Raw genomic sequence first — 23,528 nt, 5'->3', positions numbered from 1 at the left:
CTGCTAGCAGTTGGGAAAATTTTACTCCACTCTCCAGGAATCCAGAATCACTTCAAATTCTTTTTCAGATGCAACAAACAAACCCCGTCCCCGTTCAGAGCCGCACTTGCTGCATGTTGCTGCTCCTAAGTGCACATGTGAACTTGGCAGCAAATTTCATCCCATGTCAGGCATTAAGTGGCACAGCTGCCCCAGCAGGGTGACACCAGCAGGGTGACCTTCCTCAGTGCCACCTCTGCAAGGGCATTTCCCAGCAGGTACCTGCATCAAACACACCTGGCTCCTCTCCCACCTGCTCAGTGTTAAGCAGCACTGGGTCCAGGTGGAAGAGCACAGATAGACAGCAGCTTTCTAAAGACACAGATCAACAACTTCTGTTGGGGTTTAATTAAACTTCTCCCACTTGTGTTCATGCAATACCTGACCGTACGCTGGTGCATTTCAATCTCTGCAGCTTTCCTGTCCTCTGGAGAAGATACTTTCACTTCTCCTACTTTTTTCAACTGATTGGCAAGTGCACCATTTTTTCCTAGGGAAAAAAAAGAAGCCAAACATACCTTAAATTTAAATCCTTAGTTCAGCTAATGCAAAAGCAGGAGAGATTTCAGAGATTTTTAAATGACATGACAAACACCAAAACAAGCTAGCAGAATGGACACAATGGAGATGGCATCCTGAGTTAAAATAAATCTTCCCAGTCTCTCTCAGGAGGCTGCTGCCTGTGCTTTAGGCCATCCATGGCTCTCCACAGCCAACCTCCAAGTCCCCAGTACCAGGCACTAGAGATGCACCTGTTTGTTTAACGTGGCTGTTCTGTGACAAGCAGCTGTTGTTTGCCGAGGCACTTTATGATGATAAAGGTGGGCTGATGGTGAAATATGAGGAGCCCCCATAAGGGCCTTTACAACACTGAAGAGGCAGCCACACAGTGGGGGAAAACAAAGCTCCCTGATTCCCTGAAGAAACAAAGAATATCCCAGTCTGAAATAGCAAACGTAGCCAATACAAAATCTATTCTTTAGTATAAAACAGCAATTGAAGGGATACCTAATGCTGTGTCTTGTCCCCAGATAAACCTACCAGAGTCTGGAGACTCCTGTCTGCTTCTTAGCTTCTCAGACTTTCCTCTTTGAAGCTTTCTTGCTTCCAGCTTTTCATTTTCTCTCTCTTTATTTTTTATTGCTTCTACTCTTTTCAGAGATTCCTGGATGAAATTCTGCTTTCTTTTTAGAAAAGATTTTTGTAAACTTCCGGCGGTAGCTGCAAATTCCAGAAGCATCACTGTGAAAGAAAAGGAAAAATCTCCATATTTCTCACTGTTAACAACAAGCAGTAAGTCATGCATTTCAAGGTACTGCTAAAATGCTGAGTTGAACACTTTTGTAGATGGCCTGAGGAGAATGGCATTGAATGATGAGGCATCCTGCAGGACAGGCAGCAGTTCAGACCTGTGTAATGGGCTGCAGGTCTGCCCAGACAAATGCTGTGACAAATACTGTATCAAAAGCATCTTGATGCCCCAAAACATACTGAAGACCTGATAAGTCCCTAACACAGTTAAGTTCTGTGAATTCCTGTCTTTCATGTTACTGCAGTTCATCTTGGACAAAAAAAAAAAGTGAGTATTTTACTACTGTTCCACACTTATCATCAGAATAGGAAAAAAAAAAAAAAAAGGGTAATTCTTTGGCTACAGGACTTGGGGTACTAACAGGAAATGAGAAATAAGTGAAGGTGCATAAACTATGACAGCAAATCAGAAAACAACACAGAATTTTTCAAACTGAATAATTACAACACAAAACAAGTGTAATGTAGAGATTCTGAAGTTTAATGCGACAGAACCTGGCACAGGAAGAGGTAACGTGGCACACACTAAACCTGGGTCAAAGGTACTACACACCAAGCCTGAGCAGCAGGATGCACCTGCCTAAGTAAAAGCACCTCTGTTTTCCAAATGAGAGGTGTATTTTATTGATGTTTTTAATACTAAAAACAATACTTTGAACTTCAGTATCTTGAAGTACCACATAATTACCTGCAGTCTGCTGTGATGGACAGCCACTCTCGTTGGGACTCTGGGCTTTGGGAGAACTGACAGGCCTTATGAATGCTGAATAATCTGCATCTGGAGCTAGTGGTAAAAATTCTCTCTCCTGTTTCAAAATGATCAGTGATTGGAAATGCTTAAAATATACCACAGATTTGAGTGAAGCAGTACACTACTGTACCACTAACATAGACCCAGTGCAAATATAAGACATTATTTTGCCTTTATGCCTGATGCAAAGAAAAATCAGAAATGAACTTTGGTAGTAAGTATGAAAAAGCTGTTTTCTAAAAACATTTTAAAACTAGAAAGAAAAATAAAAATACCTACATTAAAGACTTTTTGCCCACCAGATTTCAATTGCTTGTTCTTAATACAGGTCTGCAAATCTAATTTCTTTTCCTTTCCTCCTGCTCTCTCCAGTTCTTCCCATCACTCTCTTCCTGCTCTGTCTTTTCCCCCTTTTCCCAGAGGCAGGTGACACCCACTGCAGCAGTACAGCCTTCAGCTGCCAGCCTCCACCTCACCCACGTATCAGCTACTTGATAAAGGCCCATCCTTAGACACTTTTAGGAATTCTCTAGATGCCTCTTGCAATTAGTGCATGATTTAATCTAATCTGTTCATCTAACAGACTCGGATTACTTGGTTCTACATCACTGCTTCAGCACCCAAACTATTGTCTCATTACAGCCCAGCCCCTCTGCAATTTACAGCCTTTGCTTTAAGCAAGCAGCAAAAAGAACACCACAAGCTACTTAAGCATGGCAGTTATGAAGAGCTGATTCATCTTCCCCATAAACCTCAAACTGCTCTGTCAGCATGGTATGGCTCCATCCTCACAAGGTGAGGGGTTTTTCCTTTTTTTCCTGTTTAGTTTGTAATTTGCATTTTAACCCTCTCTCTCCTTTCATTCAAGTTTTCAACTATAAAGACACAATTCAGTCTTGCAAACACCAGCAAGATGGTTTTGGTTTTTGTAGCAGGTCTTCCCAAACTCTATCTACATCAATATGACAAGGTAGTGATTCCAAGGAATAGACCAAATTTAAGACCTATTCAATCTGTCTGGAAAACACAACATCAAACCAAGATGATCCAAAGCAATTACAAAGCCTGGAGAACCCAACAATCTCTTGTTTTGCAACAGTGGGTTACCTGCTATAGTAGGGCCTCTCCTTATTGTGCTTAATACTAAGTTCAAAACAGAATCACGTTAGATAATGCTCACCTCAGTAAAAACATTACATTCAGACTGATCCACACCTCCTGGGTTATCCATTGCATCCTTAATTTTCTCTTGGTTAGGATGTTCAGTGTCTGATTCTACAATACTGATGTCATTGGAGCTTATTAGAGTGAGCTCAGGTTCTTCCATAATACCACACCCTGACTCAGTCTCCTACAAAATAAATTAATCAAGACACCAGAGAGGAAAAAAAGTAAAACCCCAGTATTTTCAGCAATAGCAACCACTGTTGTCAGAAAAAGGAGGGTCATTTAACGTATAGAAGAAAGAATACCTGCCCCAAGCAGTAAATGAAATACAGAAAGAGCACTTGTACATTAGAATTCAAAAAACTGAAACAAATAACCCAAAGCAATCAAACAACTATGAACCACCCCCACTCCTCAAGTTTAAATTACTTAGTTCTAGGGCAAACTTTTTTTTAAAGCTACATCAATGCTACTTCTTTAAGTTTGCCTATGCTTTGGTTAATTTATTTACATCCTTTAGGCTTCTAAATGGGGCCGGGGCTGTTCAGTGAAGTTCCCATGCCATGGAACCCAGCTGCATGAGCTCTATCCCTTGGTGCTAAGAGAAGGAGATGCAGTAGAGATGCTACAGCTCCTCCAACCACTGTGGGAACTTAGCTCATTTAAACTGCTGCTAATTATCTCAGTGCTATGATCTGAAGGAAGGAGTAGGGCAAAACTCCAGGAAATGGGAACTAGAATTGTAAAATCAACACTTGCCAAGCTTTCAGATATCAAAGGTCTAAAAAAACTTCATGCAACAACAAAACCCCTGGTTTTGGAAATCTGTTCTACTCACCCAGACTGGAATATGACATGAGCTTCTGGGCACATGATGCGAATATTTTTCATGTCTTTGCAGTAAAGAACTGTTCTGTTGTAGAACAGTGTGCAAGTGGACATCTGAGTCTTCCAAGTTGGTTTCTCTGAGAACCCTCACAGATTCTTGTCCTTCTGGAGAGCTTTGATCTGGCTCCTTTATATTCATACTGCACTGAGAATGCAGCTCCACAGCTTTATTTACTTCATCTACATGAACTGATTTTTCAGGAAGCTTCACATGTTTCTTCTTATCAAATGCCTCCAAAGGTAACTTTTCAGAAGACACAGTCTCTTCTAATAACTGCTGAGGGAAAGTTTCATCCATTGTAACTGGTGTGGTATCTAGCTGATAAAATGATTTTTGCTCTTCCAGTTGAATCAGACTTTCATTCCGCAGATCTTCCACTGAACTCTGCAGATTAATACATCCCACACTTCTTGACAGCTCTTCATATTCACTTGCAGGTGAAATACAGTTCTCATTGTCTCTGTTTTTAATTTCAGGGATTTGTTCAAAAGATCTCTGTGACACGGTGTCAAGATCCTCTGGCTGATCAGCATTCTGACAGTCATCACTCAGAGTATATTCTAATTGCAGTGGGTGAAAAGATTCTTCAGATCCTGTTTCAGAAATTGTCAGAAGTCAAACTTCTTGCTAACGAAACAGAATTTCCACTTTAAGTCTCTCCATAGTAAGACTTTTGAGTAATGTACAAGAAGTCCAGTAAATAGGAAGGAACATTCTGTTTAAAAAACTGCTGAAGTTTCCTCAAACATAATACCATTAACATTACAGAACATTATTCCATCACTGTACATGAAACTTCAAGAAACAACAGTTTTTGCTGCTTCTTAGAATATGTTTAGGGATGGACTTCGTGATGGTGCTGACATAACTACACTGGAAGTCAATACATTTTACAACTTAAACTCTGTAAATGGAAGTCCTTTGAGTCTCTTTTGGGCCTGCAACAAAATCTCCAAACCAGAAAGAAAATGATCCAAAACACCATTACTTGGGCAGATCTTCAAAGCAGAAAGCAACATTCAAATTGGAAGAAAGACTACTGTTCCTGCAAGGTACCATATTGCACCCTAAATTACCTTTCTTCATCTGAGCATACAAGTCAAGATACCATTTTTCCCCAGAAGAGGCTGGGCAAAGAGAAAGATTTGGTATCAACATTAATTACTGGGGAGGCATTTCAGCAGAACAGCATCTGCCAAACAACAGTGTTGTTTAAATCACTTTGGTTTTGTCCTAAGTTTGACTCCAGCATTGTGCTATCACCAGGCTTTTTATACCCACCAGAATGTACCACAGAAACCTTTAATGGTTTCCTTTAGACTTTTTTTTGCATTCTTTGATACACAGAAAATATCTAGTTTTACATGTATAAAGAATATTGTCTGCTGATAAATAGCTGTTAACGGGGAGGGAAGAGTTACACTGCAACATCAGCCATCAACAGAAAATTCTCCAGATGATGCACTTGCATATCAGCCTTCTTTGAACTGACAACCCATAATAGTTTTCACTTGCTCAGCCTGTTGCTTATGTTATTTTCCCCCTCCTTTTAAATAATTGGTTTGGGATTATAAAAACACTTAAGAGATGGGAAGATACTGCAGTTAAACCACAAAGATTGTTTCTACAAGCAATTTAGAAACAGAATGGTTTGACCTTAGAATGGAGTTTCCCAAATCCTATTTGCTGTGACCACAGTCACGAAGTCTTGAAGTGTCAATCTCTTCTAGCATTTTTTATTACTTTGCAAGTCACAAATATAACTGACCAGTAACATTTACATTGTAACTACATCTATTACTAAAATTATTGTGCCACATTTCCGGTTCCTGTTCAGCTTTTTGTTGGAGCATCTTGAAACATGGAAACACTTGATTCTTGCTCCAGAAATGTTTAGATTGCTACTGGCTGCATTTGGAATTTTTAGAACTTAGAATTACATGAAATACCAAGTTAATTTAAATTTAACTGCAAAACATTAAAAAATATTTTTCCTGCTATAAGACGCAGTTAACTTAATCATAAACTCCTAATCCACTAAATTAATTACAACACTGTAGCTCAATAGTTGCTGTCTTGTCCTCCACTTTATTTTGTAGAGAGATAAGGCAGTTCTATAATCAGACCAAGTATTGCAGTGTGCAATATATTGCTGTGACGTAACAGTGGCAAAGGAAAATTGAATTGTTTCTTGAAGAACACTATATAAAAGACAAATGAGTCAGTTCAGAGAGACTCTAACACATGAACAAAATTTTAATCAATTTTTGCAATCTCCTTAGCTTACTCAAACTTACAAAGTAATGGATATACATGAACAAATATTTGAAAAAGGACAATTTCAGCCAGAGTTGACATTTCTTTGCTAACAAATCACCACAGAAGGAATAAATAACATAATATCCATTACAGTGACTTGAATAAGCCAGTCTGCTTTTATACCACAATCATAACTGCTCAAGAAATGAGCTTTAAAAGTTCAGGAGTTCCACCGTTAAAGGGGGTCGAGGGAGATAGTGTGTGAGAGTGCAGCAGTTAAGACATTTCAAAGCAGGGCTGAGAGAAGCAAGATCTGTCCCCATTTCAACACTGCAAACCCACACTAAGGGCTCATATTTATACACTGGCACAAAGCTGATTTTGAAAGCACTGATCTGACTACACTGTACATACCTGGAGTGACATTTTCTCTAGCAGACTCTTCTTCTGATGCAGTGTTGTTTTGCCCATTTGTTTCAAGACTAGGAGGTAGACTGCCTCTTTGTCTGTTCAGACTGGAGTTTTCCACTTCTAGAAATGTAGACACATCTGGACTTTCTGTTGAAAATTCTGAAGTCTGGTGGCATAAAAAAATAATTTTGATTTAAGATTAATTTTCTCAGAAATATGGAGGATAAAAAGCTAAAGGTAGTATCTGATTTTTGGGTCACAATTCTGCTACAATCAGCAATTCACGTATATAACATATACTGTTGTGTTTCTTCTAAATAGAACACAGTATAGGGATTATCCATTTAAAGATCTTAAGCCAAAAGTATTTCTTCTACCAGAGTTTTTTCTGCAGTACCTTGCTAAATTCTCTGTGCTGTGAAATTCTGTACTGAGAACAGGATGATGATGATGATGATGCATCAATGTCAACACTTGGTTCCAGGGGCTGAAAAAGCTGATGATGAAAGTTTGGAAAAGGTCTCTCCATTTCAGGAAAACAGCGTTCAATTGATGGAGCTGTAAGAAAAGAGGTTATTTTAACAACAAACAAACATCACCCACATCCCCAAAACCAACTCCCCGTAAGAACAACCACCCTCTCCCCCCAAACAATGGACATATCACAAGTTGTTTCTATAAACAGTAAATAAAGCCTACAGAATTCTGCAGGTATACAAATACCAGCTCATAGAAACGAAATCTTTACAGCATCCAATTCTTTGACACAATGCAGGTATAAAAAGCAGTAAGAAAGTGTTACACTGATTCAATTTTATTATTCTTTAAATGAAAAGGTGAAGCCTGTAAGTTCTCTGTTCAGCTCTTGTAAGACTGCCTCAGAAGTAGTGTGGGCTTCTTAGTACAAAACTCAGAGCAGAACAAGACCAATGAAGAACCACAAGGATGATTAGAGGATGGATGTAGCACACGATGTCCAAAGAGAAGCTAAATGAGTTTGTTCAACCTTAAAAGAAGAACTGGGGGTGTGAGGGAAGTGGTACAAGAAATGTCTGTTGTCTACTACCTCCTAAGAGACATTATAGAGAATCCTAGAATGGTCTGGGTTGGAAGGGACCTTAAAGTTCATCTGGTTCCAAGCCCCTTGCAATGGGACACCTTCCACTTGACCATTACTCAAAGCCCCATCCAACCTGGCCTTGAACACTTCCAGGGATGGGGCATCCACAGCTTCTCTGGACAACTTGTACCAGTGCCTCAACACCCTCACTATGATTAATTTCTGCCTAGTATTTAATCTAAATGTATCCTCTGTCAGTTTAAAGAAAATGCAGTCTCCTGGAACATGCAAGAAAAGAAAAAAGAAAGTAAGAAAGTTATTAAAATCTTGCTTGCGTGTGTAGAATCTTTGTCCTTGGAGATACTCAGAACTAGCCTGGACAAGGTCTTAAGCAACCCAGTCTAAGTTGGCTCTGCTGTGAGCAGGAAGGAGAATTTGGGCCACGTAACCAGAAATCCTTCCTGGTCTAGATTATGCTGCAATTCTATCATTTGAGGTTTTCAAACATTCCAGGAGGAAGTGATTTGAATTAAAACACTAGCATCATCTTCATAATAGCTAATAATGATGTTCTTAATTTTCATTAATTGCTACATTTTTCTAGAGACCATAAAACTCCCACCAACCAGTCAGAGTTTCACCAACTATGTGACCCCCTGTGAACAATAAAGTATTATATAGTATTTCTCTACCTTCCTGAAGTGAAAGCTGTGCATAAACAAGTGACAAAAGTGGCACAGGTAGCAAACAGCCCCAGCCACAGTGGCAGGAAGCTGCACAGAACTGATAGAAATGTGGTCAGTCTTATCTTTTTTTTCTGCACTAGGTAATGCTTTGTGAACATGTACCTAACACAAAGCATCAAGAACATCAAAGTACTGAATTCTTGCATGTAGAATCCTTATTGACTTCAAAATGTAAGCTGAATATAAATAATACAGACCAATGCCTAACACTGAGCAAGCTCCTCATGCTGCATGATCAGAGAGTAGCACCAAAGTGCTATAAAATAATGAATACCTTGGATATGTGTACTGTCCTCTGAGTTCAAACTCAAGTTCCCAGTAGGTCTCCCCAGGATCTGCTCTTTCTGGTTTTCCTTATAAAAGTACATCTCTCCTTCAGAGAGCTGACTTTCAGATGCTCCAGACAAATTCTCTTGCCTCTGCTGCAAGGTAAAAGGAAGTGAGGAGTTCCAAGGGTGGTTTGCTGCTTCTCTCAGAATTCCATCTTCTCTACAGTCAGAAGATAATCCTGAAATAGTAAGTTAGATGTTCACAGTTTTGCATACACATCACATACCTTACATCATTTGAGAAAACAGTGCTTAATATCCTGAAATATTCATAAAGAGTTCTGGGGTTTTGTTTCTTTAATTGTCTCCTGTCAGCGCTCCTACAAACCTTACCACACATTTTCACAAATGCAAGTTGCTAATATCTAATTAGGGAGCAGTCAGTACTTAGCACTTTTACAGAATGTAGACTTAGGAAATACTAAAATTACAAGATCAGAAAAGAATTAATACTGCTATTTTTTGCTAGCTAGCACTCTTTACCTCCTACTGTATATAAATGTGTCAATCTTTTCATGTGATCTTGAATATCTTCATGACACTGCACAGTGGTTTTATTCATGCTTAAACAGAAATTGCTTAATACCAACATTAGAAATTTGAGAGATCAAGACAACCAAAATCATGTTCCTAGACAGCATACCAACCCTTCTTATCCACAAGCTTACAGAAGAATTGCACAAAGCTACCAGAAAAGGTCATTACTAAGCACTGAGTGTATGGTGAAGACCCAGCTAGACCTGAAAAATTTATTTAGTCAAATAACAAAACTTCTGGTATTTTTCTTTCACAACTAAAAAAAATAGAGAAGAAAAACTACAAACAAATGATCTTAGAAATGGCTTTAGCTTTCTTACATCAACAAAACACAGATTTGTCACATGAATTATGAAGTTTACTACTCAAAATAACATTAGTTTGGAACATTAGGGTTAAAATGAGCCACTGAAATCTCAGGCTGTAAAAACTGTAATCTTCAAGAATTGATTTATAAACATGGAACAACTCATACACAGATGTTGCTTAAGAAATCAGATGTGTGTCAGAGTAACACAATATTAAACCTCAAAGTAAGTAAATCCAAGGGTCACTATTTAATCAATTTCAAACTCACTTCCATGTTCACAAGTAATAATGTTAGAAGCACTTATGTATTTATTATAAAGGAATTGTTTTTGATTTTATGAAAAAATAACATCAAGAGGCAGACTACAAACAAAAAATACTAAGAACATGTATTTCCCAGAAAACTATTAAAAGTTAATATGGCATTCAAGTGACATTTTAAAAAATAAGTCATTAAGAATTATTGTGGTGACAAGCAGATACTGGAACAATTCTCTTAAGAGCACGAAAATCATAGCTCTGCAACAACCCATGATATATATTGATTAGGAAACTTTTATCAGTATATCATTTGAAGACAATTTTTAAAACAAAAACTGCCTCTTGAAAGCTGCTAGTGTTACAGTTGCCTAATAAAGCTCAAACTATCCCTTGCCAAAGCAGATGTATTATAATGTTAAATTATTATAAAAGTAAAAAATCATAAGCACTTAAGAAAACATTCTGGTTGTACCCAACTCTGTAAGATGTATTAATCAACCTTCGGTGAAGTTTGACGTAAGTTTATTTCAGAAGAACTTACTTTCAGTGAGTTGGCCTCACTCTGCCATAAAATTAAACCACAATTTTCCTTTTACAAGAAAACAAAACCTGAACACTCACCAGTGTCAACAGGGCTTGCATTCAACGTTTCACTGGCTGAAAAGCTGCCAGTGGAAATTGTTGAAGTTACATCACAGGGTATTTGTTGCATGAAAGCCTCTGAACCTGGTACTTCCTAGGATAAAGCAACACACCTATAACATTGTATTCACATGTTCAGAAGTAAAGCTTTAAACACACACATTTCATTCTGAGCTCAGGTCAAGTGTAGGAGCCTTCATGTTTTGCCATCAGGCAAATACAGATTCATCCTTGCTCAGTACAAGACATTCACACCCCATGTCCCAGGCACTTCACTCCCCAACAGCCCCCTCCCCTCCCACTCACACACACACACACACAGAGTTATAAAGCCTCTCAGAACTGCATACAAATCATGACACCTGGAAGATTGTTTTATCTCCCGGTGGTCAGATTTGGCTATTTTTCATCACAGACCCACTTCAGTAGAATTGTGGATCTCAGAGGGACATACATGCAAAACATTAAAAAGTCATGAGCTTTACAAGTACTTGCAATATTGAGGTTTTTGCGTACAGGAGACTTAAAATCTAATTCTGTGAAATTAAAATACACAAAATCCTCTAAAGCATTATCTTCCTTAATTTTAAGGTAAGCTCTACAAAGTCGTGAAGCAGACAATGAGGGTTCCTGTGCTTCAAAATTTTGAACAATTAGATATGAACAATTCTTTTCAAACTCTGACTTAAATGTGCCCTAAGAAAATAAAAAATCTTCATTATGTACTAATTTATACAAATATATTGAACATACTCATACAAAATATTTACATCCTAAGACACTTTTATATATACATGTAATACACGCATGTTTTAAATACTGTTATCTCCTAAAAAAATGATGGAATCTTTGGGTGAGAGAAAAGAGGGAGATTGGTGCTGATTTTGGCAAGATTTTTAACAGTCTCACAATATTCTATGATCCCAGTTTGGATGCTGCAACCTGGACGGATGGACAGTAAGAAGGGTAAAAAAAACTGGCTTTAAAAACCTGGCTGGATAATCAGGCTCAGAGGTCAGTGATTGCAGGGTTACACACTCTGTGGAGGTGGGGAACAAGCACACAGGGCTCTGTCCTTGGCAATGAATGACCCAGAGGAGGTGACACCACGCTTTTTTATCAAATTTGCAGATACGTTAAGGCAGGAGGAGCATCCCATGCACCGAACAGCAGGGCTGGTATCCAGAGGGACCTCTGAGGCTGCCTCTACAGGAATGGCATGAAGGCAAATGCAAAGTCCAGCACGTGGGAAGGAAGGAGCCAGAGTACCAGTCCCAGCTGAGGCCTGCCTGGGGAAAAGCACTGTGAAAAAGGAGTCTCAGCAAGCTGAGTGTAAGCCCATGGTGTGCCCTGACAGAGGAGCAACAGCATCCCATGCTGTATGAACAGGAACAGAGCAGATCCATCACAGTGGTTATCTCTTTACTTGGTGCTTGTTTTACTGCTGCACCTAGAATAGTGCACCCACTCTTAGCCACCCAATATGAGAAAGATTACATCACAAAATAAAGAGTGAGGTATAGGATTATTTTGATGTGACCAACCGTATTATCAAGCCTGAATGATGGTCCAGAACATGTTCTAAGTCTCTCTCCACCTTCAGCAGCAAGAACTGATGAATCTTGAGACACTTGAGAGTCCTGGGACTGGGCTGAACACAAAAGTAAGAGAAGCAATAAGGAAAAAAGCAATTTTTGAGTTCATAGTGAGCAATGCACAGCAGAGGGCAGTAACACTCCACTGCTGCCGGCCTCACTCTTCGAGCACTGATTTTGCCCATCCTTAACCACTTTCTCTCACCTACACACTTTTTGCTCCAGTATACCACCAATTTCATCAGCAACCTGTGGTTCTCCTTGACCAGCCTTCCTAAAATTTCTAACTACCCTGACTGCTCTCCACAGAGCAGGCAGGAAGAGCTCAAAATTCATGCTTTGGCATGATCAATCATTTCACTGGAGTGGGGGGAATCTTTTACAATCTACCATTACAGTAATTAAAAAGAAAATCAGACATTCTAAGTAAATCAGAGAACACAGAAACACTGAATTGCTTAACTACAGAATGACTACTACCATGGAACTGAGTCACTTTTGCCATAATGCTCTTACACATAAAAATAAGTATGATCAGTATCTGTCCAAAAAAACCACCACAGCAGCAACCAGAAAACGCAATTTCTGCATTCAGTGCTGATAAGCACCTTCAAAGTTTGACAATTCTATGACTGCAAATTAATTGTCACAAACAAATACATATTCTTATTTCCAGTAATAGTTTTCAAGAAAGCAGTGCTAAGTATGAAACTGAAATGAAACACAAGTGAAGTAGGTATGCTTTCTCCCAATTCTAAATAGGCTGCTAGTGACAGACATTTCATTCCAGCTTTCGTAAGACTCTCTACTTAAGCAGATCTAACTTTTTGTGAATCGTAACACAAGTTTGTACTTTGCGTATGCTGAAGCTCAGTTTCTTACCAGATGGCAAACTTTAGTGGTTCCATTTTTCATACTATAAAAAAATAGGGGATGTTTCCTCTGTAAAGCAACACCAGTAACATATTGATATGATGTCACAATAATAAAGATTGTGTTCTCAATAAATATGAAACATTTTGCAACTCATTTCAGGGAGAGGAAAAAAAAAATCCAAGGTTTCTTATAGCCACTACAACCCAGTAGACTTCTAGGAGAAAGTACAAAACACGAAAGGAAATACATCTAAAATGCATTTATTTAGAGACCAAGTACTCTGCTCAAGTCTGCTCCTCTTCCTTGGAGCAGGATACAGGAGACAGAGGATCCTGAAAATGAGCAAGGCCTTCAAGAAAATTCCTTGAAGAAGCATGAGAACCGCAATCATCTAATCAATTACTATTTAAATATCTCCACAGAAGAAAAAGTGCGCAGTACAAGAGATTGCTAAACCTAAAATAATAACAAGGAGCAGTGTCTAGAAATGGCTGTCAAGACATTCAGAAACTAGAAATAGAGTATTTATTTTAAAATTTGATAAAAAAGTAAATGCTGGGAGAAGCTACCACATAATTCTTTATTTTCTAATACCTTTCCATCAACGTTAGAGATCCCTTTCTGAAAGAAGTTATTTTATTTTCCATAGACTATCGCTGTGATGGGCAGTAGTACAGGATACACTAGAGATGAGATTCAAGCATTTAATATTAATCTCTTGTATATAAATTCTATGGACAGCTATGTTACAAATGTTTCATTACCGTACTGTAAGAACCTGCATTGTTCTTGTGATATTAATACCAGGGATGAACAGTATCAATTTCATGCTACAAACCAAATTATTTAATTAAAATACATGCTCATATCCCATGATTTTATTATATTAATATCCTTAAAAATCCTGTATCTGGTGATTCATAAAGGAGGGTTTTTCTGTCTTCTCTCCTTCCTCTAAACTAATAGTGCAAGGTTCTTGTTCCTCACAGCGACATGGGACTTTCATGTTTTAACTTCTTGGCCACCACAGTGTCACAAAGAATTTATATTTAAAAGCTGAATCTGTAATATCCAAAATGTTGCTTTTTTTCCCCCCCAACAGAAATGGCAGTAAAATAGCAGCAATTGTTTTAGGGTGCAACTTGAAAGACAAATGACTGAAAGCCCAACCACTCAGTGAAGACAATGTAAAAACAAGGATTAGTCCAAATCCAGGCATGTAGACAAACAACAATAACAGCTAAACTGGTAATAGAAAAGACAGTCTGTTGAAATGCTGAATAATGGACAAATACTTGGGATTACTAAAAATAAATTGAAATATTCTTGGAGTAACATCCCCATAGAGAGTAGCAACACATGAAGATAATCACATCTGGACCACTGCTCTGGAACCAATGCAGATGAATAAAGAGAGACAAGCCTGTTGATACATCCTGAAGGAGAACGGTGGAAGAAGTGTATGTATCAAACCTAGTCACTAGTTCCAGGCTGACTTCCTAAGGAAATTAGGTTTATGCCATCAAACTGCCTGTCTCATCTGCAGGGTTATTCTGCAAATCCCTATTAACAGTTTGAATTCTATTAGCCCATTCTAGCCAAAGAGGATTGGAAAGAACATCAAGTGTCCAAAGTTCCCAACTCATCCTATCATGCATCCATGGCATGTAAAAGAGCAATTCAGATTTTAGCCTCACTCAATGCAACATCACTTTAGCAAAATTACCTGTCCTCTGGCTGCAACCAGCTGATCAGTTGGTGCAGCACTTGCAACCACTCAATACTGAGAACAGGGATTCATCCTCACCTAACCACAAGAAGTCCTTATGACCCATTTTACATTCAGACATGTCTGCCACTAAATTTGAGAGGGTTAAAGTCATCTTTCTTCCTGTAATAACTGAAGAAAGAAATACAGCTAATTATAGACTTTTTTAAAAAACTGCCTGTTACCCAAGGCAGCTCTCCTATCAAAGGAAACTCACTTTTGTTGATAAAGCATCTGCATGTAAAAAGCAGATTTACCAACTTTATCTTTTTATCTTTGATGTCTGATTTGAACAAGCATGTGAGCAGTGACCAAGGATTTGTACACAGCTAGTGGTTCTGGAATCATGAAAGCAGTACAACTCATAAGTTGTAAAGACTTACATTATTTGGTCAAAGGCTGAAACCACCAAGAGCATAACTTCAAAGAACAAGGTCAAAGACCACACAAAGCACTCATTTGCTCTTACCTATAGAGATACAATTACATCTTGAAAACATGGCAAAAACGCAAACATGTTCTGGTAAGAATCAAGTAGCAAAAAAAATTTGAAAACCAAATGAAATAAAAAATCATAAGCAACAACCTAAAATGAACCTTAAATTTTCCTTTCAGAAACTTTGTATTTAAAGTGCAAGGGATTGTAGATTTACTTGCTGAAATACCACACTAGTTACTGAAAATACCAGAGAGAGCGCCATAGCCTACACGTTATCAAGATTATTGCCAGCACTTTGGTTGCAGATCTGCTCAAGAGGGCAATCCTCTTAAACACAATCACAGAAAGCTTCCGGTTTTTTCTTTTAATATAGATGCTCACATAAAGTTTCCTAATCCTCTTACATAAACTATTGCATTACTCATATACAATACTCAATGTAAGAAGACACTACACCAAGTTATTTTATATTAATTTGGTAACAGCTGCTCTAGCAATGCTTTTACAACTTACCCAGACAGATACAAGTCTTTTCTTCAAATACTGTTAAAAGGCAAAATGATTTTATGATAATTTAAGTTTAAATATAGATATACTTCAAAAGGGGCATTCTGAGAAATAAAGAAACTGCTGAAGGAAAATGAGTGTATATGTACTTATTCAAAACAACTATAATTCCAAGTAAATCCGACTGAATTGGAAATGAAGTCTCAATGCAAATTAAATGAAAAATTAAAGCTTAGGGCCAGTGGTGAAATTTCTAGGAAAACCAGGAGATGCGTACTACACAGTTGTATTACTTGTAACAATGAGCATATGAAGGCTACCTAGCTTCTGGGAACTCCTCTGCAGCTCCAGTAATATTTCAGATGGATACTGAAAACTGTACTGGATCATGCAACGCCATCACCTTGTAAAAAGCTTCAAACTGCTTTAGCGAATGTTTTACAAACTAGTCATCTTTGTCCTTTTATAAAGCCAGCCAAGTTACCCATAACATGTTTGGCAGGTTTCAATGTCCCTGAAACAAAATTATTTTGAACATTCACTAACCACTTTCTAGCAGAAACCTTTTTGCTGATAACCAAAACAACTTGTTTTATTTTATGGAATCCAAATAACTTTGCCACCTATGGACATGGCCTATCCTCAAAGGTGTTCTTGTTCAATAAAAGCTCTTCACAGACAGACAAGAACAGAGCTAAGGCAGTCCTTACAAGACTGCACTGTTCCTTTTGACATACTCAGTGGAGCATGTTAAAAGCCTATGGTGGCTACTGGAAAGGGTCAAAGCAGAATGGGCCTGTCCTGAATACTAGCTATGCACAGACTTTTCCTAGTCAGGAGACCCCCCACAGCTACTTGAAAATTCTGGTGTCTGGCTCAACTCTAGCACTGTGTTAGTCTCACAAGCTGAGAGTCAAGCCTAATGCACTGTGAGCTGATAGTCACAACTTCCTAATTAAATAGACATTGCACATACAAAATAATTACCTGTAACTAAACAAGGCAACAGGACACAAGGAAATGGAATAAAGCTGCATTAGGACAAGACTGGACATTAGGAAAAGGTTTCTCACTGAGAGGGCGGTCAGTCATTGGGACACATTCCCCAGGAAAGCGATCATAGCATTAAGGCCATCAGAGCTCAAGGAGCAACTGGACAATACTCTTAGTCAATGGTTTTGTTTTAGGTAATCCTGGGAGAATCAGGAAGTTGAACTCGACCCTTATAGGTCTCAGGTCTCTCAATTTGATATATTCTACATTTCTCAATTTTTATGTCTGTCACATCTAAGACATGATTCTTTCAAAGTTTTTTTGAACTGACAATGACCTTAGCCTTCTATTTTTTGTCTCAACCATATTTTTAAGTAATTTCTTACATACACTGATCTTTCAGAGGATATCTAAATCCACACACTAACACTCCAGAGGCCTTTTTAAGCACTGATTTCCTTTGTATCACTACAAGAATCATTGGGTATTCAATCAGGAACACCACTGGTCTGCCCAAAACAGGTTCCCACCTGCAAAACCTGCAAACCTTTACAATTCTAAAAGTTACAGATGAAAAGGACATGCCTTGAACAAGAAACTGTTGACTAGCAGTGTAGTGCAGTGTGGACTTGTTACTAGAATGGTAATGGATCACAAAAACCCAAAAGATAAAAACTCATTCATTCTGAGACAAGTGCTTATTGAAACATCCTTTTTTACACTTAAAATTCAATAGCATTAAATAGCACTGCATGCTCTTTAACAACTCAGGTCATATTCTACAAATAAACAGCAGTAAAATCAGCAATGCTGAATGGTGTTCACAAAACTCCTTGAAGGAAGAGGATTTCCTCACCTGAATCATATGAAGTTTCAGCAGCCATCATCAGCAATTCTTGCAATAATCTCCCTGATGGATTAGTTTGCCTTGGACTTCCATTGGAGGCTTTTCCTTCATAGTTTGTTATACCCAAAGGAGAGGTGCCTTCATGAAGAGCACGACTGTGATGCTTCACACATGCAAACTCCCCAGAGGCTGAAATCAGAGAAGTTTCTCCAGTACCAGCATCTGTTCTATCTGAATTTAAAACATTTGTAATCAGTTTGGGTATAGAAAAGAAGTGCTTTGCGCGTCATGAGGAACATTAAGATGCACATTCTATTCTACAGAAATAACCTGCTGAATTTGCATGGTCCCCATTTTAATGAATTTAGTTGTATCACATCAGTAAACACATTTGCATCACAGTCTATGGATTATACAGGCTGAAAGATTATACAGATCATAGACTTCTCAAAAACTAATTCCTAACTCCACCAAAGTATTTCTTCAAAAAAAATTCAAACAAATTTTTCCACATAGCAAATCCAACAAAACTTTCAGTAACTTCTCCAGATCCAGAGGCAATGTAACTCCTCTGCTCTGGTTTAAAGATTTCTTTCTCTACAACCTGGCCTGTGAAACAGCCCTTTTTGGCCACCCAACCCAGTAAAAACCTCAAGTTTTTACCGCCTACCATGACCAATGGTTTGGTAATACAGGAATAAATCACGTGTGGATCATAACAGTATTATACAGCCAAGTGTAAGTTACTAAGCCAAGTGCTTTTGGGAACATAAATATATTCTTCAGTCAAAACCTTACCCAACAGAACCTGCTATCTAATCAAGATACCAAATTGGTCAAACAAGAATTACTCTGTATAAACTGATGCTGACTAACATTAATTACTTTTCTTTAATTGAAGGATGTCTCATATCAGCTGTTTCATTATTTTGCTCACAATGAATGCCAGCCTGACAGGTCTATAATTACTCAGATTGTTCTGTTGAGCCCTTTTAAGAACACAACATAAAAAACTTTGTAAAATATGCATTACATTTTAGATGTGAAGAGACCTTGAAAAAAAAAATTAAATGTTTACCTTTAGAAAACATGAGTTTGTTGTACCTGTTAATTAATGTTCCTTATAGAGAATTGCAAAGCACTGGCTGCAGACTGTAACAAATATATTTATAGAATTATAACTGCTCTTCAAATTTTTTTTTTGCAATGAGTGTTTTTTAACTAGAAAAAACAACGTAAAAAGATGGCCTAAAAGTTTCTGTAGAAGCTTGATACTAACATCTTACTTGAAAGATTTCACAGTCACTTTCCCGGTATGCTCAAAAGGTAAACACTCAAACAAAATCTACCAACTTCTCTTTTGAGTTATTGTACAACTGCCTATTAACACAGACCCTGCCCAAAAGAAAAATCAACAAGGAACTACCATCATGGAACAACCATGAATTCTGTTCTCCTGGTGAAATTTTGTTTAAATTATGATTTTCTAGCAGACACTCACAGGATAAACTTTTCTGAACTACAACTCACTTTGCTAGTTTTTAAGTTATACCTTAAGAACAGCAAAAATATCAGCTATTATTTCCTAATAATCTCGAAGATTATATTCCTCCAATCTACTCATAACAGCATTTATTATATATTTTGTACATTACCTGAAAAAGAGAGGCTGCAACTTTTTGGTGTGTCTATCTCTGGTATAACACTAAGTTCATGTTGTTGCAAACCAAGCCCTAACTTGACTTTTGTCACTGGTGGTTTGGAAGATCTCCGCTTCTGCTCTCTACAGAGAACTTTCTCAGATTGGTCTGTAAAACAAAGTTGAGTATGTTGCAATAATATGGGTACACACACCCACATATCTCAAATTAACTTGGAGAGATGGAAGAGAACTCCAGCTCAGCTGTAAACCAACAAAAATTATAATGAAAAGTAACACACAGCCTTACCAGTTTGCTCAACTGGACCAATGCACCGAGAAATCGTTTCACTTCTGTGAAATTTACTCTGGCCACAATTCTCTTGCTGGTAGTTTTCTGAGACTTGGAGAAAGTCAGTTCTATTAATCCAGTCAGGCTTTTGTGCCTCTGTCACTTCTTCATTTGGGCACATACGTTTCACCTGAGAAGGGGGGAAGCAGTTTTATGTAAGATTATATTTATACTAATTTATCAAACAAGCATTTTTTCTTGTGTGTATTCCACATAGGACAATATTGAGCATGTTGAGAAAGCAGTTTGAGTACACAGGATACCGGACAGATCTGCTTAGCTCACAAAAACATTTGGACATAGAGGAATTGTACTTAGCTCTACAAACCGAATGTGCTAAAACTCAATTATTTACATTTTCAAGGCCTTTGTGAGATTAGATCAGAGTACTCATCATTTTTACCAGAAACAATTTCTGAAAAGTCTGCTTTTACTTTTTCAGCTCCTGAATTCAAGAATTTTAGATGTTTGGAGGCTGCAAAAATCAAAAGACAGGAACTCTACAGGGAACAGTTATTCTTCTAAGATGGCTTCAGTTGAAAAAAAACGCAAGGGAAGGCAAAAGGAAGCTCTTTAGAAGCTCAAGAATAAACTTGGATCCTTCTTCTGTTACTGAGAAACAAGCAAATTACAAGTCAAGACTGCAGCTGCCAAACCAATTTCCTAGTGAGTACACACAAAAAGACAAGCTTTAAAAATAATCTATTCAAGATGCTTATGATATCCTTTCAGGTACTGTTTAAGTCTTTTTAATACAAGGGCTATTTCACACATAGAGGTGCATTTATAGTTAAGAAGACAACTCTACCTACAGGAATTTCAGACAACATAACAATTTCAATAGGCATTATGCTCAGAGACCAAGCACGGACGTTCACAGTATTTCTGTTAGACTGAACAAAACTGTGCTCTTGGGGCTTACAGAGGAAAAGTACTGATTACAAATCACAAGTCCTAATTAAAATTTTCATTATGGTAAATCACTTGAAACTATCAACATGGGGTACTCTGTTAACTGGTAGCATTGACTCATAAGTTTGATCACCTCCTAGACGATTCCCCATGCCAAGTGTTTGTAAAGCTTACCTGCTTGTTTAGAAATTCTTTCAAAGCCTCTTGCTGTCTCTGCATCTGCTCCTTCAATTTCTCTTGCTTCTGTAAAAGTAGTTGTTCCTGTATTCTCCGTTTAGAAAGAAGAGCTTCTCTTTGTGCATCTAGCTGTTCTTGCAATTCTTTCAAATACTTCTGCTGAGCTTGGATGCTTTCTGATGAGGCCAACACTCTGTCCCTTAAATTCAATATACCAGAATAATAATTTAACAAAGATGCATCTCCTGGTTTTGATATCAATAATTCCTCAACACCCTGGGCTTTAGATTCTTCATGTGCTAGAATCATGGGTTCAGAAGAACTGAACAGTTGATCAGGGCTTGTTCCGCTGCTGCTCTCTACAGATCCCTGCTGACAGGCTAAAGGATCAGCCAAGGCTGATCTCCTTGTTGCTGGCATGAGGGATGTCTTAAATGGATGCTCTTCTCCAACTTCTGTCTCTTTCTGATAGTTAAGTATCTTCTGAGCTAACTCTTCAGAGTGCACTGTTTCTGAAAACTCAGAGGAACTTTCTGCAGGCAACACAAATCTAACATGTTGTCGCTGTGCTTCTGGTTGTGTTCTTACTGCAGTGACTTCTTTCCTGACTGACCCTGATGGTAACTGGGACTGGGATGGTTCTCTGATGTGATTACTGGCAGTTTTGAACATTCCCACTTGTTCCTGTGAAGGACAGTCACACAGCAAGTTCAACTCTCCATGCTTCGATTTTGATGCTTCTGAAAACTGCACTGATCTTCCAGGACAAATGTTATGCACTTGCTCTTCCTGCTTCTGTAAAGATGGTTTTTCCAACAGACGCAACGCTCCTGAAAATGCAGGTGATGACCGTGCATATTCTTGGGTATTGACTTGTTCCAATGCCTGGGATTGTGTTGGCTGTGCTCCTTGCCTCTCTAGGAGTGGCTCTGAGACAGGATCTAAATTAATGGATTTTGTTTCCATTGAGCTCAGAGGTGTTGCAAAAGTAGACAAGTACCTTTGCTTCAGTGTATTCTGATACTCCTCTAGATGCTTTCTAGCTTCTTCAATGGTCTGTTTGTGCAACCTGAACAGAGTGAAAACATGAATCTTTTCAGAGCAGTGCAAAAAGAAACATCAATTTCAATAACCAAAGCAATTCCAATTACTTTGAACAGGCATTCCATAAAGACACTTCACAGTCCATAAAGACGCTTACCTTTTTTGCTGCAGAAGGCGTTGTTGAAAATTACGGATCATCCGTATGTGACTGTCTTCTCTTGGACTCCTGGTGTCTGATGCAGTAGTCTAATCAAAATAAAATAATTTTAATTGCACATATACAACTAACTCACAGAATACTATTATGGCAACAACCATAAGCTGTGTGTTCTTCCTCCTAAGTTTACAGAAGCCACTGGGTACCACCATGTTTGAAGTCTGTGAGATTTCAGCCTGAGGCAATGAAGCTAAAGGAGTTTCTAGAACGGATGGCCCACAGCTACAGTCTCTCTCTGCACACACCATCAAAGTCAATGGTGCTTACAGCAGCTCAGCCTAAAGAGGTAAATATACCCTGCAAACTCAGGGAGCAATGAGCCAATACAGCTGCACTTCCAAGGCAATCAGACTCTCAAAAGAGCACAGGTTGTGCAAATGAATCAAGATTTTATATATAAAGAAGATTACTTTCCTTCAACATCCTCCATAAATTCCTCTTCTTTAAGTAGCTGTTTGAGATTTAAACAGACAGAGGCAGATTTTTGCGATTTTTTTTCCGACTATGATTTCTTTTTTCCTTCTTGAAAAGCGTTATGTCTACATGCCTTCATCATTATGTTACTCTAATCAGATTTTACTAACAGGCATTATAAACAGACGTGCTGTCCCTTGGACTATAGAGAGACAATACAATAGCAAAAGTCACAGAATCATAAAATAACAGAATATCTGAGTTGAATGGGACCTACAAGGTCATCAGAGTCCAGTTCCTGGCCCTGCACAGGACCATCCCCAAGAGCCACAACATGTACCTGAGAGCACCATCCAAACACTTCTTGAACTCAGAGGCTTGGTGCTGTGACCACTTCTCTGGGAGCTGTTCCAGTGCCCAGCCACCCTCTTGGTTAAAAACCTTTTTTCATAGCGTCTAACCTAAACCTCCCCTGACACAGATTCATGCCACTCCTTCAGGTCCAGTGATACCATGTGAAATAAAGCTTGTACACTAGAAAAGGAAGCTTTTATACATACAAACTTCTAATTCACAGCCTAAGAAATAAAAATTGTCTTGATTGATATAGTTTAAAATTGGTAAACGGTGTTCTTTATTTTTATTGTAACAGTAACTAAAAACCTACACACAATTTTCCATAATTCTTCACCTCATGTTCCATTTGGTTCTGCTGATCTGTGGAAGGGAGACTGTGGCTTTGCACCAGCTGACCTTGCTCTTCCTCTTCTTTTTTTTTCTTAGCCTCCTCCAAACAGGTTTGCATTTGGATCTTCAGATAATCAGCCTCCAAAAGAGCTTTCTCTTCCTCAATTTTTTTAATCAAGGTCAGCTGCTCCTGTTTCTGTTTCTCTATTTCCTCATTCTATTGAAAAGAAAAATGAGGGGGAATCTCTAGAACAGAATGATGAAGAAACCAGACTGCTCACACATCACCACCACACACAAACCTTTGTTTCAAATTACAGAAGAAATTCTATTGCTTGTGACAGGTATTT

The 23,528-nt window shown here is 38.3% G+C and overlaps 1 protein-coding gene and 1 non-coding gene across 11 annotated transcripts in view; both read right to left on the bottom strand.

The window, feature by feature from the left end:
- Positions 1–23,528, bottom strand: part of CEP295 (centrosomal protein 295) — a 68,228-nt gene that overhangs the window by 1,418 nt on the left and 43,282 nt on the right. For 7 of the 10 annotated variants that reach the window (XM_042023698.1, XM_042023697.1, XM_042023694.1 and 4 more), the window contains 16 exons: positions 23,183–23,395; positions 22,018–22,106; positions 20,814–21,885; positions 19,686–19,857; positions 19,392–19,544; positions 17,746–17,967; positions 12,256–12,362; positions 10,691–10,805; positions 8,908–9,141; positions 7,225–7,385; positions 6,831–6,993; positions 4,107–4,750; positions 3,282–3,452; positions 2,039–2,156; positions 1,081–1,281; positions 421–529 (listed from right to left, as the gene is read on the bottom strand). In XM_042023698.1, coding sequence (XP_041879632.1) covers positions 421–529; positions 1,081–1,281; positions 2,039–2,156; positions 3,282–3,452; positions 4,107–4,750; positions 6,831–6,993; positions 7,225–7,385; positions 8,908–9,141; positions 10,691–10,805; positions 12,256–12,362; positions 17,746–17,967; positions 19,392–19,544; positions 19,686–19,857; positions 20,814–21,885; positions 22,018–22,106; positions 23,183–23,395 — 3,944 coding nt within the window. Of the gene's footprint in view, positions 1–420; positions 530–790; positions 957–1,080; positions 1,282–2,038; positions 2,157–3,281; positions 3,453–4,106; positions 4,751–6,830; positions 6,994–7,224; positions 7,386–8,907; positions 9,142–10,690; positions 10,806–12,255; positions 12,363–17,745; positions 17,968–19,391; positions 19,545–19,685; positions 19,858–20,813; positions 21,886–22,017; positions 22,107–23,182; positions 23,396–23,528 lie in introns of those variants that run through there. The other 3 variants (XM_042023702.1, XM_042023700.1, XM_042023703.1) reach the window with 3 other exon arrangements.
- On the bottom strand, positions 11,046–11,129 carry LOC121662624. The gene has a single exon (XR_006015347.1). It is a non-coding gene; the product is annotated as a small nucleolar RNA U2-19 (small nucleolar RNA).

This window comes from Corvus kubaryi, unplaced genomic scaffold, assembly GCF_017639235.1.
Source record: "Corvus kubaryi isolate FWS band 111438036 unplaced genomic scaffold, C.kubaryi_AGA036_p1.0 37256, whole genome shotgun sequence".
NCBI lineage: Eukaryota > Metazoa > Chordata > Aves > Passeriformes > Corvidae > Corvus > Corvus kubaryi.
This window is presented reverse-complemented; position numbering and strand designations above follow the sequence as displayed.